At 34.7% G+C, this 16,481-nt stretch overlaps 1 protein-coding gene across 3 annotated transcripts in view; it reads right to left on the reverse strand.

Moving 5' to 3' along the window:
• The window catches only part of NAALADL2 (N-acetylated alpha-linked acidic dipeptidase like 2), a 1,303,052-nt gene that overhangs the window by 504,339 nt on the left and 782,232 nt on the right, over positions 1–16,481 (reverse strand). For all 3 annotated transcript variants that reach the window (XM_034662698.1, XM_034662699.1, XM_034662703.1), the window contains one exon: positions 12,221–12,494. In XM_034662698.1, the coding sequence (XP_034518589.1) occupies positions 12,221–12,494 (274 nt within the window). The remainder of the gene's footprint in view (positions 1–12,220; positions 12,495–16,481) is intronic.

A 16,481-nucleotide genomic window follows, 5' to 3' on the forward strand; every position in this document is an offset into this window, starting at 1 on the left:
GAGAATCCTCTGATGTAGTTGCCTCTTTCCCGGAATCTCCTTGAAAAGTACCTATCAAACTGAGAGTTCTATCAAACACATATTCCTATGATCCAGGATGATTCCTTTTAGGTTTAGTTTCCATAATTTCTACCATTAAAATAGTAATTGTTGGGGTGCCTGGGTGGCTTAGTAGGTTAATCATCTCACTCTCATTTTTGGCTCAGGTCATGATCTCAGATTCCTGAGACTGAGCCCCACACAGCACTCTGCACTCAGTGGGGAATCTGCTTGAAGATTCTCTCCCTCTGCCCCCCCCCAAATAAATAAGTCTTTTTAAAAAATATTAATTGTTATGCTCTCCAATGATAACATTATAATACAGAATGTGCTGTTTCAAACTACAGCATATATACATTGAGACATTAAGGAGTTAGTGGTGTTAAATAGGGAAAGAATAAAGATGGAGAATCCAGACCTCTAACTTCCCACGTTTCTCAACTGGAGCTAATTTCTTTCGCCAGTTTCATGCAAAGGGCTTCCATAGAAGACTCATATGAAGAGAGAATTCTGTTTTTAGAAGCACATGTGAATACCACCAAGATACCAGCAAATCTGTTAGAGGAAATATTTCTGGCATGAAATATTTTCTTAGCCATTTCATTCATCTGCATCTGTCAAAATTTTACTGATACAGTAAACCCTTTTCAAATGTTACCTTCCGATGAACTGGATTTCCCTGTTGCCCAAGTATATGTGACCTTCTCTACTTTGAATCCCAGTGATTTGTTTCTGACTCTCTTGAGGACCTCACTGGACTCATCTCTTTATATATAAATCTTTCTCAGTGAAGGCCCATCATGCACCTTTCTCACCCCTCACCAGATGTCCAGCATACACTGTTGGCTTATTGGTATTAAATTGAAATGATTATAGTTTATACGATATCTCTGAAAAGTTAAGGTGTACTTTCAAATGGATTCCCTAAGAAAACCTTGTTAAAAATACTTCTGTCAGAATGGTTTTGGATAATAATTTTGTTCCTATTAAAATATGATTAAAGCAGTGCCTTATTAATATAATTTTTGAGTTTGCTAATACCATTACTATATAAATAACTGTGGATTTATGATTTTAAAAGCCTGATTAAATAAATGATCATATAATATTAGTAATCATCACATTGAAAAAATCAGAGAATTCATATTATTCATTTAAATTTTTAAGCTACCTACTAATTATGTGTGATTCATGGATATCATCATAAAACAGGGATATTACTCAATTGGTTATATTAATAAACATATTTTTCATATTTAGGAGAGGCTGGGGGAAGATCACACTGCTTTGAGAGGGTGTGGGCTGGAGTTCAACTTTTTTTTTTTTTAAAGATTTTATTTATTTATTCGACAGAGAGAGAGACAGCCAGCGAGAGAGGGAACACAAGCAGGGGGAGTGGGCGAGGAAGAAGCAGGCTCATAGCAGAGGAGCCTGACATGGGGCTCGATCCCAAAACACTGGGATCACGCCCTGAGCCGAAGGCAGACGCTCAACCGCTGTGCCACCCAGGCACCCCTGGAGTTCAACTTTTTGTTTGTGTATATAACAGAAAGATGTGAGAGTTAAAAATATACCAGTTTACATATTGGAAAATAGCAATAGCTTGTCTCAATAATGGCAGTTTTAATTAAATAGCTCTTTGATGATCATTCTTTAAATAGCACATCAATAGATTCAAGCATTTAACACAGAGGAAGAGGGTTTTTTTTTCTTTTTTCAAAAAAATTTTCCTCAACACAGCATCATTATACCAATTTATTTTGGCTTCTGCATTAAAAATCATAGTTACAGAAATCAATGTTCTCATGGTTTGACAGGTGGTGATAAAAATGTATCTATTGCCTTCAAAAGATGCCTCTGAATCAGATCCTTCCTGAAAGTCTTTCCTATTTACCTTTAAGCAAACTGAAAAATCACAGCTGCAAGAAAGAACATTGAATTTTTCTGAGACACAAATCAATACACAATGATATGATAAAATGTCAAGCCATTTCTTTCCACACATTCTTGTTTCTACAATGAACCTTTCTTATTGTATGTATTCTGTCACACTAGACAATCATCCAGTCAACCAGTTGAGGTACTATGTTTAATTACGTCCAAATACCAAGGATTAAGTTACATCTGACTAGTCCTTTTGGAAAATATCAAATGAGCAGGAACCTATGTACTTGTTGAACTATTCACTTGTGTGCACCAACTTCTCCACTGAGGACTTGCCTGCCACATAGGAGGGGGAAATTGAGAGGCGCAAAGTAAAATGGAACTAGTTCTGTTTTGTTTTAATTTTTTTTTAAATTTAACCAGGGAGAGATATAGAAAAGTCTACAAATTAATTTTTAAATTCTATACATTAATTTTTGACTAAGAACAAAGAACTTAAAACAACAGCAACAACTGTAACAAGAACCAAATATTTTATACTTCATTAAAGATTTTGAAGTATTGAAATGAAGTATTGAAATGAGAGTGGTAGCAGCTAAGAGAGAAAGTGGCACGGTTTCGAAAGAAACACTAAAAATTAAAGTTAATTATCTTTGGTGGCAAAATATGTGATTAGAAGGAATCATAAACCAGATAAGTAGCAATAATAAAGACTCAAAATATTTTTTAAAAAGTGATATTCTGTTATATCCGTGGTTTTACAACACTTCTACACAAAAATGGTGAGGCTATCCTGAGCAGAAGCAACAGAAAGGAATAACTAAGAAAATGAATAGAATTGTTATTTCCTGTAGTCAGCTAAAGGAAATAAATAGGAGGATCATGGAAATAACTAGGTCAGAGAAGAATATCTAGGGTCGCCCCCCTGTGGGTGGCCTGTGCTCCAAAGTGATGAACAATCCAGTGCCATGTTTCTCTTCTATCTTGAGGTAGCGAAAATTATTCATGCTGATGAAATGATGTATGCTTTGAAATTTTTCAGACTTGACATTTTCAACCAAATCAATCACTCTGGATCCTCTTAGCTTTTCTCTAATAGATTCTAAACGTACAGAATGTTTGAAAAGCATCGCTGCTTTGACTAAAACAGTAATTTTCTACTCAGAGCCAGAAACAGTAAACCGAAGCAGTTCTCATACTGACAAAATACGTACTAGTCACCCAAATACAGGTTTTACCTCAGAAATTTACTACTATCTTACATAATCTAGTTCTGAATCCTCTTCGAATTAGTGTTTGTGTCTATTGAAAATTTGTAAAATCAAAATGTCCTCCCATGTTTACCTCTGTCTTTTCTGAAAGGCATTAATACGTTAATATTTATGAAGACTTCAAAATTCAGAGACTGCTAGAATTTTATTGGTACTTCTTTCTCAAGTTCACTCAATGGTTTTCCATCACACGGACATTATCATGAAAACCATACTGTACCAAAGCATGAAAAGCAATGCTACTTCCTCCCACTCCTGTAGAAGATGCCACTAATCAGTCATCACCTTTTCAAACTCATTCTCAGGATGGTAATCTAGCGAGTGAAGACCAATTAGGGGCTGGCATAAGTAGGGAGCTGTATAAAATACTTAATATTTCAATGTTAAATAACTATTAATATTTAAAAAACTATTAATATTTAAATAATATTTAGCTATTTAAAATCTTTAATAACTACAACGCAAGTACTAATCAGTTAAAGTGCACTCCTAACCAATCAGAAGGGATACCAGCTAGTGTGTTACACTAGTACGTTCCAACTGAATCCAGCATTAAGCATGAGACACACAACCCATTTTGCTGCTTTTGGTGTAAAAGATCAGATAAAGAGGTGGCTTGTCAATTTTATCATTTTTTTTTTTACTGTAATATATACACTTGCTGAAAAAAGTATTTGCTACAATGATATATTAAATGTAAGGCTTACTGACATGATGACCACATTTCTATAGCAGAAATAACAAAGACAAGCCGGAGTAGTAGTTAGTTGTCTTGACATATAGTAATTATTTAAAAAGTTTGCAAAATGTTTTATAATCTAATATGTAATGCACACCCATCTAAAGGATGAAAAAATTGAGTTAAAACTATTGTAATATAGAAATTTAACCAAAGTGAAGCACAATTCTGTTGCATTTCCATTTCCATGTTTTAAGTCTATAAACTCCAAAGCCAATAGATAGAATTATGTAAGTTAAGAATAAGATACCAGAGTAAGAAAAAATAGATTTGTCCAGAAGAAAAAATACTTTAAGTTTTCCCAATTTTAATAAATTTTCCCCCATAAAATATTTAGATATTTGTATTATTTGGCCAACAATTTAAAAATAACCATCAGACAGAGTATCTTTCCTTTCCACTATTGTTATTAAAGTCACTTTGAAAGGAAAAATATATCTTTTAAGAGAGATTATGAAAAATATGTAGAGAATTAGGAGAAAAAACAGGAGAAAACATAGTTATGGAAGTCCAAGGAAGAGTGTATTAAACAGGGAGTTATTTCATTTTCCAACAATATGTGCCAGGTTATATTCTAGTTTCTGAAGGTATGAAGGAGAATGAGTTACAAAAGGTGCCTTCATGCTCTGGTGACTTTCTCTTGCTAGAAGGTCAACAATAAAAACATAAACAAAGACACTAACAAGCAGATGACTTTCAGTTATGATACGCCCTAACAACAATAAGGAAGGGGTAATGTAATAGAGGGTGATAAGGAGTGATTTTAATAAGGATGTCAGGGCAGGCATTTGCTACGGAGATCACATCCAATTGGTGAGAAGCCATGCACTGACCTGGGGAAAGAACTCTTTCGGCAGGGGTTAAGAACAAATGAAAGAAGAGCTTGATTGATCAAATGAAACAAAGACATTGAATATGCTAAGGAGTAAACCATGGTTACAGAATGTTGAAATAAGAAGTTATTAATTTTCTTATGGGGTAGTGGTTAGATAGGAATGGAATTTCAGGAAATTTACCAATGAAGGAAAGAACAAAAGTTAGGTGATACATGACAGTTGGGAGCAAGAGTTAGCTGGTACATGTGCAGCTGAGAGGTGACGGTATGTTTTTCGTTGGTCTGCTTTTACCAAAAAGGAGACTTAAAAATATTTATAAACTGAAAAGAAGATTTGGCCCAATTTGGTTGACACATCCTAGAAACAAAAGCAGTATGGAGAAACTAGATCTAGATTCTTCTTTCTCATCATGAGAATGGAGAATATAAATGAATGTAAAAGAGGTTAATCCTACTCCATTGACATCTCCAAGAACATCAGCAATAACTGGTTATGAGAGTTTCTGCAGCTTTATCACTTTCCACATGTTAAACTTATTTACTGTTTCCCTGCAGTAAACTAGGAATAAGATTCTTGAAATGAAGTTAAAAATAACGGCAGCAGCACTGGCTAATTGCTTTGGAGATAAGTAACCTGGAATGACTCAATCATGTCTCCTGGTGTCAGAGTATAGGGAAATTGGGACACAGGGTCACTGTTTGAGAGTCTAGGCAGGAAGCTGGTGGACCAGTCTCGGTTGCTCAAGAAAGAGGATGGAAGATCAGTTGATATTTTGCAAAATGCTCCGAGTATCCCAGAAGGAGTTACATCTGACAGATAATTTGAGCAAATTCTTGGAAAGAATTTACCTCTTGATCTTCCATTAGTTCTGTGTGAAAGGTAAAGTTTATCTAAGGAACTTCCCCTTTAGGAGGGAAACCAGAAGGAAGTTCTCTGCCCTTTACAATACTGCTATTGACTTTTGAGTGGTCTCTGCGGCATTGTTCTTGGCTCTGTGTAGCCTACCTGAATATTGTGGCCATACTGTAATTGCAAAAACCAGTTTCTTGCTGAGCACTGAGTGCAGGGAAGTTGTATGTTAGTAAAATGTATCTCAGGGTGTGTGTGTGTGTGTGTGTGTGTGTGTGTGTGTGTGTGGTGGGGGGTGGATCCCTGATGTGTAGCATTTATAATGTTTGTGGTTTAAATATCAGACCAGAATTAGGAAAGAGTCACAGAATTGACTTCCACTAGCTAGAACAGCTGACTTAAACCATTCCAGCATACCACTGGGGCACTTGTATCTGGCCTTTTAAGTGGTAGAGCAATGTATTACTCAGGGCTTTCCTAGGAGGCTGAAAACAGAAGCAGGTATGCTTTAGAGGTATGGGTTGAAGCTGGTGCCTAAGTCTTGGCAAAGTAGAAAGAGTAGAGAAGTAGAAGGCGGCAAGAGCGGTGGGTAACAGCAAGAGAGAGATGAAGCCAAGAGTTCACAGAAAACCCCCAGCTGTCAGAAAGTTGGAAACTGAACATAGGGTTTTTGAGAGAGAGAGGAAAGGAGGCTTAGGAGAAGGACTGAAGTGGATACAAGTTTATGACATGATATAGGGGGAAAAGATAACCAATACTTAACCATTTATGCCTTCTGTTCTAGACATTTTACTGAGGAGATCATATCAATTGTGTTCAGTCTATGTTCAGAACACTCGTATTTGGGAGGGACTTCTGCCCATTTTATTGAGGAGGAACCTGCAGTTTAGAATATTTCAATATCTTGCTAGTGCTCATAGTAGTTTCGAGCATGAAGTTGGCAATTGCTTACCTGACAGTTTTTCCTATTAGACTGCCAGCTGCATGTGGACAGTGTCTAGAGCTTTCTTATTGATCACTTTGTCCCGTGACTGGCACTTAAGAGGCACCCAGTATGTATTTGTTGAATACTGACTGTTTCTTGTTATATTAGTGAGACCCAGATGGCTAAACGCTATATTAGTCACCTAATCTTTCACCATCAAATTAAAATATAAGGAAAAACAAACTAATAATCACAGGGCACTTTATCTAATAAATGATACTCAACTTATTAAGGTAAGGATATTGAAGGAGTTGCAAATTCATTCAAGAGAATTCTTCCTGGAGGGCATGAAAGTAATATGACAGAATTCTGCTTCTTTTGAAATCAATCGGGTTAGTGTATTGAAATAGTACATAAACCTAAGGATCAACTTTTCCATAGATCTTTCTAGTTCTGAAAAAATTGAATTTGCAGCACCTACTGAAATGAGATAAATTTCATCCGTACTTTATTTATTTCATTAGTACTTTATGGAGATTAAAATATAAATTAAATTTGCAAAGAATGTTACATTATCACTTAACTTGGTAAGTGGCATGTTTTAAATCATGTCAAAACTAAAAAGAAAAAAGCTGACCCAGATTTTTCTGTCAGATAACACTTAATTATGATGATTCAGAATCTTTAGAAATAACTTTGGACAAATTAGAATTTTGTAGTCAAACACTTTCTCACTAAAAATGCCATATTTGTTTTAATGAAGAGGGAAAGAAAATTCATTGCACTTTAACCACTTAGCTGAATTCAGCCATCTTTGTTTCAAAACCTTTATTTCATAAAATAGGCTTTTGTTCTCTTTCCCAGGAAGATAATGTAACCTCTCTAACAAACAATTTAACTTGACAACATATTGTGATAGGTCACTTCTGTATTTGTAAATGCTTCTGTCTAAATATTAAATACAGGAAAAATATGCACTTTAATCATATGGAAATTAACTCCATGGTTGTTATGTTCAAATAAAAAAGCTGCAATTATGGAATTGTTTTGTTAACTAAGTTGGTTCATACACAAAGCTCATGAAACCAGAAAGAGAAGGTCATATTGGGCCAATAAATTTCATGCAGATTTTTAAAAGGTAAAAACGTTATATACAAGTGTGCTCACAGCCATTTATCTCACAACAGTGCACTGTTGACCAAAAGATAGATTCCATGAGAGAAAAAGAAGGGAGACAAATAAAATGCAGTCATTTTCAACATGAAAAACGGCTTGCACCAAACTCACATTTCTCTGTTGGTGAGACAGTAGCTTCCTCTTCTTACCCAGACAACAAACGTTTAAATAATGCAATTCCATTCTACTCCTTTATTTAGCTTTCTGATAATTTTTTTTTAATCTATAACAGGAAGCATTCACAGAAAAATGTATACAGCTCTGCCTTTTGCCATAACACTCAATGTTTGCTTTTGTTTGAGAATATTAAAAGAGAAAGAAAGTTTTCCTAGCTATGAGAAAATAGACATCTGATTGCAAGTTCTCCAAGGATTCCTTCAGTGGTTATATTTTTTTCTAAGACTACTTGATACAATTCGATCTAGTGTTTTTAGATTTCATGTGTTACCCTATGGCCTGGTATTTACAAAAGGAAGACAAGCAATGCTCTTCAGGCCAAAGTTGACATGATTTGTCATTCTGCATTCAAAAATAAAATATTTACTCCTAGTTTCTCTGAGCTTTTAGTTTTAAATTAAAAATCTGATTAGATATTATATGTATTTTATTATTTATTCATACTTAACAAGGCATTTTTCCTCCCTAATGATTAATATTTGTCATATTGAACAGAAGACAGGAAGATTACATTCAGACAATATGATAAAAAGTTTGTACTTGCAAATCATGATATATAGTTCTCATATTTTAATTTCTCCCATTTAAGTGTGTTTATTTTATACCACATAATAACCACAGCAACACTTTCAGTGTGCTAAGCACACTCAATGCATCTACATGGTTTGCATTATTTCGGCCCCATGACAACCAGTCAAGGTACTATTATTGTTCCCCCTACACAGATAAAAACACTGAGGCTGAGAGAACAAAAACTACCAACCCATAGCTGAGCAGCTAATAAGGCAGGATGCAACGCTGGGCTCTCTGAGGAATGGGGCAGCGATAAATGTGTTGATGACAATCTATCTTTTTTTTTTTTAGACTTTTTTTCTTTTTTTTTATTTGACAGAGATAGAGACAGCCAGCGAGAGAGGGAACACAAGCAGGGGGAGTGGGAGAGGAAGAAGCAGGCTCATAGCAGAAGAGCCTGATGTGGGGCTCGATCCCACAACGCCGGGATCACGCCCTGAGCTGAAGGCAGACGCTTAACCGCTGTGCCACCCAGGTGCCCCGATGACAATCTATCTTATGCATGGTTAGTGAGTAGTTGAAATTAAGTTTGAAATAATAATTGCATTATTTGTTTTTACTTTCAGACACAAAATAATACTTAACAGAAAGAAAATTCCCAAATCTATGAAGTGGAGAAAAATGAAAGCAAATTCTCTGTTCAAAAATATAAACATAGTAGACTCAAATCTCACCAGCCTATATTAAATATTAATTGTTTCCTTTGCTTTTCTGCATCTGTGTGGATTTCATAAAGGACAACACAAATAATTGCACAGGAATTACATAAGGCCACATATTCTATTTATAAAACTGACTAGACATTGTCAGCACTCACTACCAATGTCTTTAACAGTATGATGATATTGTACTTGATATTTATCTTTTAATAACAATATAAATCACTGTTTATTCCCTGAAGCTAACCTCACTCATGTTAAATTATTTATGTATCCATTTTAATATGTATTTTGCATCTGACAGGACAACTCTCCTTAGGACCCCTTTACTGACCCACCTGTCATTATGATGGGGTAAACAATGTCACCTTTCTAGCACACAATGAATTACAAAGAAGTTGCAAAGTACACCATCCATCATACTGGCACTAAGTAGGTTTTCGAAGTAGATCTCAGATATCACAAATGCTGTTTAGACTGTTACCAGAAAGCAAAAATTGGAAGCTTATACAAAGTGGTCATATGATGAATGGACATGACAGCTCTTCAAAGAAAAGGGGCACTCGTCTTCTACAAATAACCTTGTCAAAAGCAAAAGTAGTGGGGAGCTTTGCTGGCAGTCAGACTAGAATAATTTAAGAACTTGTTAATGGCTCAGCCTGATAGAAATTCATGCAAATACAATGTACTCAAAATCAAAAAGTAGGTATGCCTGAATCATCAGGAGCAACCTCTCAAGCTTGATTTTAATTAAGAGTGGTCTGAAGAGATACAGAAAATCACCCACACTCTATTAATTAGAATATGTGAGTTTCAATAATACATCGGTCTAAAACATGTATATAAAATATATGCAAATATTCTATATGCATATAAAATAGCCACCTAGAAATTGCTTTGCTTTTGAAAATCATAATGCTAATATCATTTAAGTTTTTAAAAAATCAACATCAATAAATTTCTTGATATAAATATTTAAATTATTATGTACTTAGTATAATAGATTTGAATTATTAATATAATTCTAAAAATAGTTATTGTCCGTGCCTTCGTCTAATTTGCATGGTTAATTTCCCAAATTATGTTCTTCAAATACAAGGTGTTTGTTTTATCTATAATTGCATTTTAATTCCTTTAACACTACTCCTTTTTATTTAGGCCTGCATTTCAAACATACAGTATATTTCTACATCGACAGCAAAGTTTATTTTTCCCTTTTAATAGCTTCTTCAAATCTTTCTCAATACTTCTTTATTAAAAATGGTAGTTTTAATAGATATATAGGTGGTAGGTGGTCCCAGAATGACTTATGTCTTCAGGGGCATTTAAGTAATTCTATGATTCTGTAGTAGACCTTGGTTTCTTTTATACAAAACATGAAAATTTAAACATTTATAACTGATAAGATAAATGTGTAGAAAACTCTTGGAGATGTGGCTACAAGAAAACAAAAAAACCATCCAATGGCCCAGTGGACTGTCAGAGGGCCCTGCTGAGGAAAGGAACACAAGTTGTAATGTTATGGCTTTTCAATAGGTCGAAGATCAATAAATAATTTCCCAGAGCAAACTGACAAGCAAATAGATGGGGGTGATTCCAAGGACCCACTCAAGCTCCTGGGGGTTTTGTTGTTGTTCTGTGTTTTGGACATGTTTTGTTTCCAAGGCAAGGAGATTACGGTGTTGAATCAACTGGGATAAAGAGCATGCTGGAAATGTGTGGGAGCTGATAAAGGTCTGGGAGTCTGAAGAAAATATGTGGGGTAACTTTAGAATTTTGATTTGAGACTAGAGCTTCTGAACCAACAAAAGGGTGCTGGCAGCCTCCCTCCCATCATTGCCTACCAGAAACTGTATACTTTAATCAAATCAAATTACATGAGTCCTACTCTAGGAATACTGCAGACATTTCATATTATATTAACTTTTAATTAATCATAAGGCTTTCCGTGATAGTGGTTATATGCAGTCCTTCTGCTATAAATCAGAGAATGACATAACAGAATGCAAACAACGCTGAACCACCAGTAAAAACTTTCTCCGTACTCTCCCCCCAAAATGAAAAACAAACAAAACAAACAAAAACCAAAAACAGGAACATATCTGTGAAGTAACTTCAAATGATTTAAATACTTAATGTATTAATCAGTGTTAATAGATTCTGAAAAAGCTGTGCCAATAATTAACAACAATCAGAAACATATAATCGTTTCATTTGTATTAAATGAGGCAATCTAAAGGTTTGGAAAAAACCTAAATGTGTTTATTAAAATGGTATGTTTACATGCAGACAAAATATGCCTATAGGAAGGAAACAGGGCCAATTACATAGTGTATCTAACTGGTATCTTGTCCTTAATGTGGGCTAGGCTCTGTCCTCCAAGGTTTCCATATATTAGCTAGTTTAGTTTTCACAAGAACCTTATAAAGTTGGAACTATTTTTATTCCCATCACAGAGATGAGGGAATTCAGCCCTAGATGGGTAAGTAACAGTGGGTAATTAGGGAACTGCGATTTGAAACTGGTCTCTGTGGCTCTAGAAGACGTGCACTTCAGCACCGAGCCTAACAGCCAGCTAAGCCAGGAAAAGTACAGCAATAATCTGCGTAGACCTGGCTCCTTATCTCCAGTGTTTTCCATCAAGAAAGCAGAAGCGCTGTATTTCAAATCTTGTATCTGTGAATAATCACATCGATTTTCCACTTCATTTCTTTGTGTGTGTGCACAATCTCAAAACACAACTGCCTCCATTTCTATTCCTTCTGCCCATATCAATCCATTAAAATTTGCCTCTTCAAAACCCCCAAAAATAAAGTGAACGTGTCCTCTACCAGCTAAGCAAAATGTGAATAACTCAGTCACACGTTCAACACTTTGGAATTAAATTCTTCTAACATGTTTTCACTTTCAGCATATGACAAGAAAAAAGGTCAGGCAATCCAAATCTTCCTTCCCCTTCCCTACTGCCACACTGAGAACATTTAATGGTTACTTTTTTATGTTGCATCTTGCCAGTTAGTTCAATTCAGATGAAAGCTGTTGTTTTCTAATTCCATTTCACTATAAATGACAGAGACAAATGGTCACATTACCTCGAGAGTTCCTTTGGCAGAATAGGCTGCATATGAGTAGAGCAGATCTTGGCTGCTATGTGTTCTGGTTTCTTCACTGCAGGGCTGGCCATTAGGATGAAAGCATTGGCCGCGGCTGCTCAGAGTCACAGAGCTGGCCGAAGGGCCTGCCAGATTAAGCAGCACAGAGTAATTTGCAAACTGTACATCTTCTAGGCCCAAAGAAGTCCAGTGAGTCTTAATTTTCTTTGAAATTTCTGTGTCATCTTCACTTTTATACAGTTGTACCAAATTTCTGAAAGAAATTTAAAAAGTACATTCTAAAAAAAAAAAGGAAAAATATTCTGTTGAGTTATAACCACTTAGTATATGAACAATTATTAATAGATGTGGGATATGGAAATGAATGGGACAGGACCCTGTACAAGAAATTCACAGTTTGTTGAAGGTGATGAGCCCACAGAAAAATTGCACTAAATCAAAGCAGAATGAACTAAGTTCTTAAATTGAGAACTAATAAAGTACTATGGGATTGTAGAGAAGAGAGTGATTAATGCCAACCAGTTCTTTTATTAGTTCTAATCTTTCTCGGACATCAACATAATCCATTTAAAACTCAGTTCAAAACTAGGAGTCACGCTGGTGGAGAGAGTTTTGTATTGCAGTTAATATGATTCCATATAGAGTTACATGATTAATACACAGCTATTGCTATTTAAAATGATACAGAGAGAATGATTTTGATACAAATTACATGCCAAATTTCATGATCCTATGAGCACAATGATATTCAATAAAATCAGTATATCATGGTAAAACCAACCACAGATTATCAAATAAGAAATTAATTTTTGTGTGTGCTTGCTGTAGTCTACATACGTATTCCTATACCTGTTCCAAAATCCAGTGGCACTATTTTTGCTTATGACATCCTAGAAAAAAAAAATCTGTAAAAAAAAATCTATAAAAAAAAATCTGTGCAGAACCTAGAACAAAATAAGATATGTGAAATTTAAAAATAATAATCCAGTAAAGTTTGTTTTGGGCTGAGATGCAAAGGTACCAGTTTCTTTTTTGGCAAAAATGTATCTTCTTATAAGAATTTTATTGCTATCCAAATTGGTGCCTAAATGGATGTTAGCTACATGGATACTATTTTTATTTTGATTCATCACATTATTTTTATTACACATACTTGATTCTTTTAGGATGATTACACACATCGGAAAAAAAATACAACAATGATAATACAGGAAAGCATTACTGGAGACAAAAAGTAGGGCTGTAGACACAGCTAAAAGCTGATCTATATAAGAAAATGCAATAATAAATAATTTCCCAATTTTTTCCAAGGCTGTTTCAATTTTTTTAAATATGTAGTTTAACCAATTATCAATGCCACATAAGTTTTGTGAAAGACTGATTGAAAGAATTTCACTTTTTACTCTGAATAAGACTGGTCTGCCTTCTGAGTGCGTGTGTGTGTGTGTGTGTGTGTGTGTTTGGCAAGGGAGGCTTTTTGTATAATTGACAAGTGAAATTGTATATATTTAATGTGCACATTATTTGATATGCACGTACATTATGAAATTATGACAATCTAATTAACACATCCATTACCTTAGTGCTTACCTTTCTGTGTGTGTTCTGTGTGTTGAAAACATTTAGAATCTACTCTCAGCAAATTTGAAGTATACAATGCAGTATTATTAACTATAGTCACCATGCTGTACAGTAGATCCTCAGAAATTATTCATCTTATAACTGAAGGCTTGTATCCCCTTGACCAACATCTCCTCCTCTGCCTCACCCCCACTCCATTGGCAACTATGATTCTACTCTGTTACTATGAGTTTGTTAGTTTGTTTTTTAAACTACACTGTGCAGTATCTTTCTGTCTTATTTCACTTGTCCTCTGAGATATTTATGTTATCACAGAAGGCATGATCCCCTTTTTTGAGATTGAATAATATTCCATTGCACATCTATCCCACATTTTCTTTATCCATTCATCCATCCATGAGCACTTAGGTTGTTTTCATACTTTGGCTATTGTGAATAAAGCTGCAATGAACATGAGTACAAATATCTCTTCTGATTTCATTTCTTTTGGATATATACCCAGAAGTGGATTGCTGGCTCATATGGCAGTTCTAGTTTTAATTTTTTCGAGGAACATCCATACTGTTTTCTGTAATGGCTATACCAGCTTAGATTCCCACTAACAAAGGTTATCTTTTCTTCACATCCTCACCAGCATGTTGTTTTTGTTGTTTTCTCTTTTTTTTTGTCTTTTTTCTATTTTGTTTTTTTAATAATAGACACCCAACAGGTGTAAGGTGATATCTCATTGTGGTTTTGCTTTGTATTCCCTGATGATTAGTGATGATGAGCACCTTTCATGTATCAGTTGGTCATTTGGATATCCTTTTTGGAGAAGTGTCTATTTAGGCCCTTTGCCCATTTTTTAATGGGACTATTTGTGGTTTCCTTGCTACTGAATTGTATAAGTTCCTTATATATTTTAAATATGAACCCCTTGTCAAACATATGCTGTGTAAATATTTTCTCTCATTCCACAGGTTCTTTCCATTTTCATGTTGCTTCCTTTGCCATGCAGAAGCTTTTTAGTTTGATATAGTTTCACTTGTTTATTTTTGCTTTGTTGCCTGTGCTTTTGTTGTCATATGAATAAAAAAAATAATAACTGCAAGGACCAATGTCAAGAAATATTCCCTTTTATTTGTTTTCTTCTGGGAGTACTGCAGTTTCAGTTTTACATTTGATTTTCATGAATGGTGCAAGATAGAATTCAATTTAATTCTTTTGCATGTGAATTCCAGTTTTTTCAACACTATTTATTGAAGAAACTATTCTTTCCCTATTATCTGTTCTTGGTTCCTTTGTTGAAAATTAATTGACCTTAGGGCGCCTGGGTGGCTCAGTCGGTTAAGCTTTTCCCTCGGCTCAGGTCATGATCCCAGGATCCTGGGAACAAGCCCCCCATTGGGCTCCCTGCTCAGCAGAGAGTCTGCTTCTCCCTCTGCCAGCCAATCCCCTGCTTGTGTGTGTGCTCTCTCTCTCTCAAATAAATAAATAAAATCTTTAAAAAAAAAAAGAAAATTGAATGATTATGTGTAGATTTACTTCTGGGTCCTCTATTCTGTTGCATTGATCTATTTCTGTTTCATTGGTCATTTTTGATTAAACAGATCACAGATCAGTTTTTATGTTATACTGTAATATTTTGATTATTATAGCTTCATAATATAGTTTTAAGTCAAGAAGTGTGATTGTCCAGATTTGTTCTTCTTTCTCAAGATTGCTTTGGCTACTCAGGGGCTTTTCCGGTTCCATATAAATTTAGGGTTGTTCTATTTCTGTGAAAAATGTCATTGGAATTTTGATAGGGATTGCACTGAATCTGTAGATTACTTTGGATATTATGTTCATTTTAACAGTATTAATTCTTCTAATCCAAGAACATGAGATGTCCTTCCATTTATTTGTGTACTGTTTCAATTTTTTTTACCAATGTCTTATAGTTTTCAGTATACAGGTGTTTAACCTCCTTGGTAACATTTATTCCTAAGTATTTTATTATTTTTTGTGCTATTATAAATGGGATTGTTTTCTTAATTTCTTTTTCACATAGTTTGTTGCGAGTGTGTAGAAATGCAACTGATTTTTATATTGATTTTGTATCCTACAACTTTACTGAATTTGTTTATTAGTTCTAATAGTTTTTTTGTGGAAGCTTTAAGGTTTTCTGTATATAAAATCATGTCATGTGTAAACACAGACAGTTTTACTTCTTTTTTTTCCAATATAAATAAGATTTACGTACTTGTTTATTTATGCCTAATTGTTCTGGCTGGGATTTCCAGTAATATGTTGACTAGAAGTGGAGAGATTGAGAATCTTTGTCTTGTTCCTCATCTTAGAGGAAAAGCTTTTAGCTCTTTATTGTCAAGTATGATGGTAGCTGTAAGCTTGCCTTTACTAAACTATTCCTTCTATACTTAATTTAATGCAAGTTTTTATAATGAAAAGATATTGAATTTTGCCCTATGCTTTTTTTCTGCATCTATTGAGATGATCATAAGATTTTCATCCTTCATTCTGTTAATATGGTGTGCCAAACTTACTGATTTGCATATTTTCAACCATCCTTGCATCTCAGGAATAAATCCCACTTGATCATGGTGTGTGATGCTGTGAATACACTATTGGATTCTCTTGGCTAGTATTTTGTGTGGGGATTTTTACATCCAGGTCCATT

This window comes from Ailuropoda melanoleuca, chromosome 1 (genome assembly GCF_002007445.2).
Source record: "Ailuropoda melanoleuca isolate Jingjing chromosome 1, ASM200744v2, whole genome shotgun sequence".
NCBI classification, from domain to species: domain Eukaryota; kingdom Metazoa; phylum Chordata; class Mammalia; order Carnivora; family Ursidae; genus Ailuropoda; species Ailuropoda melanoleuca.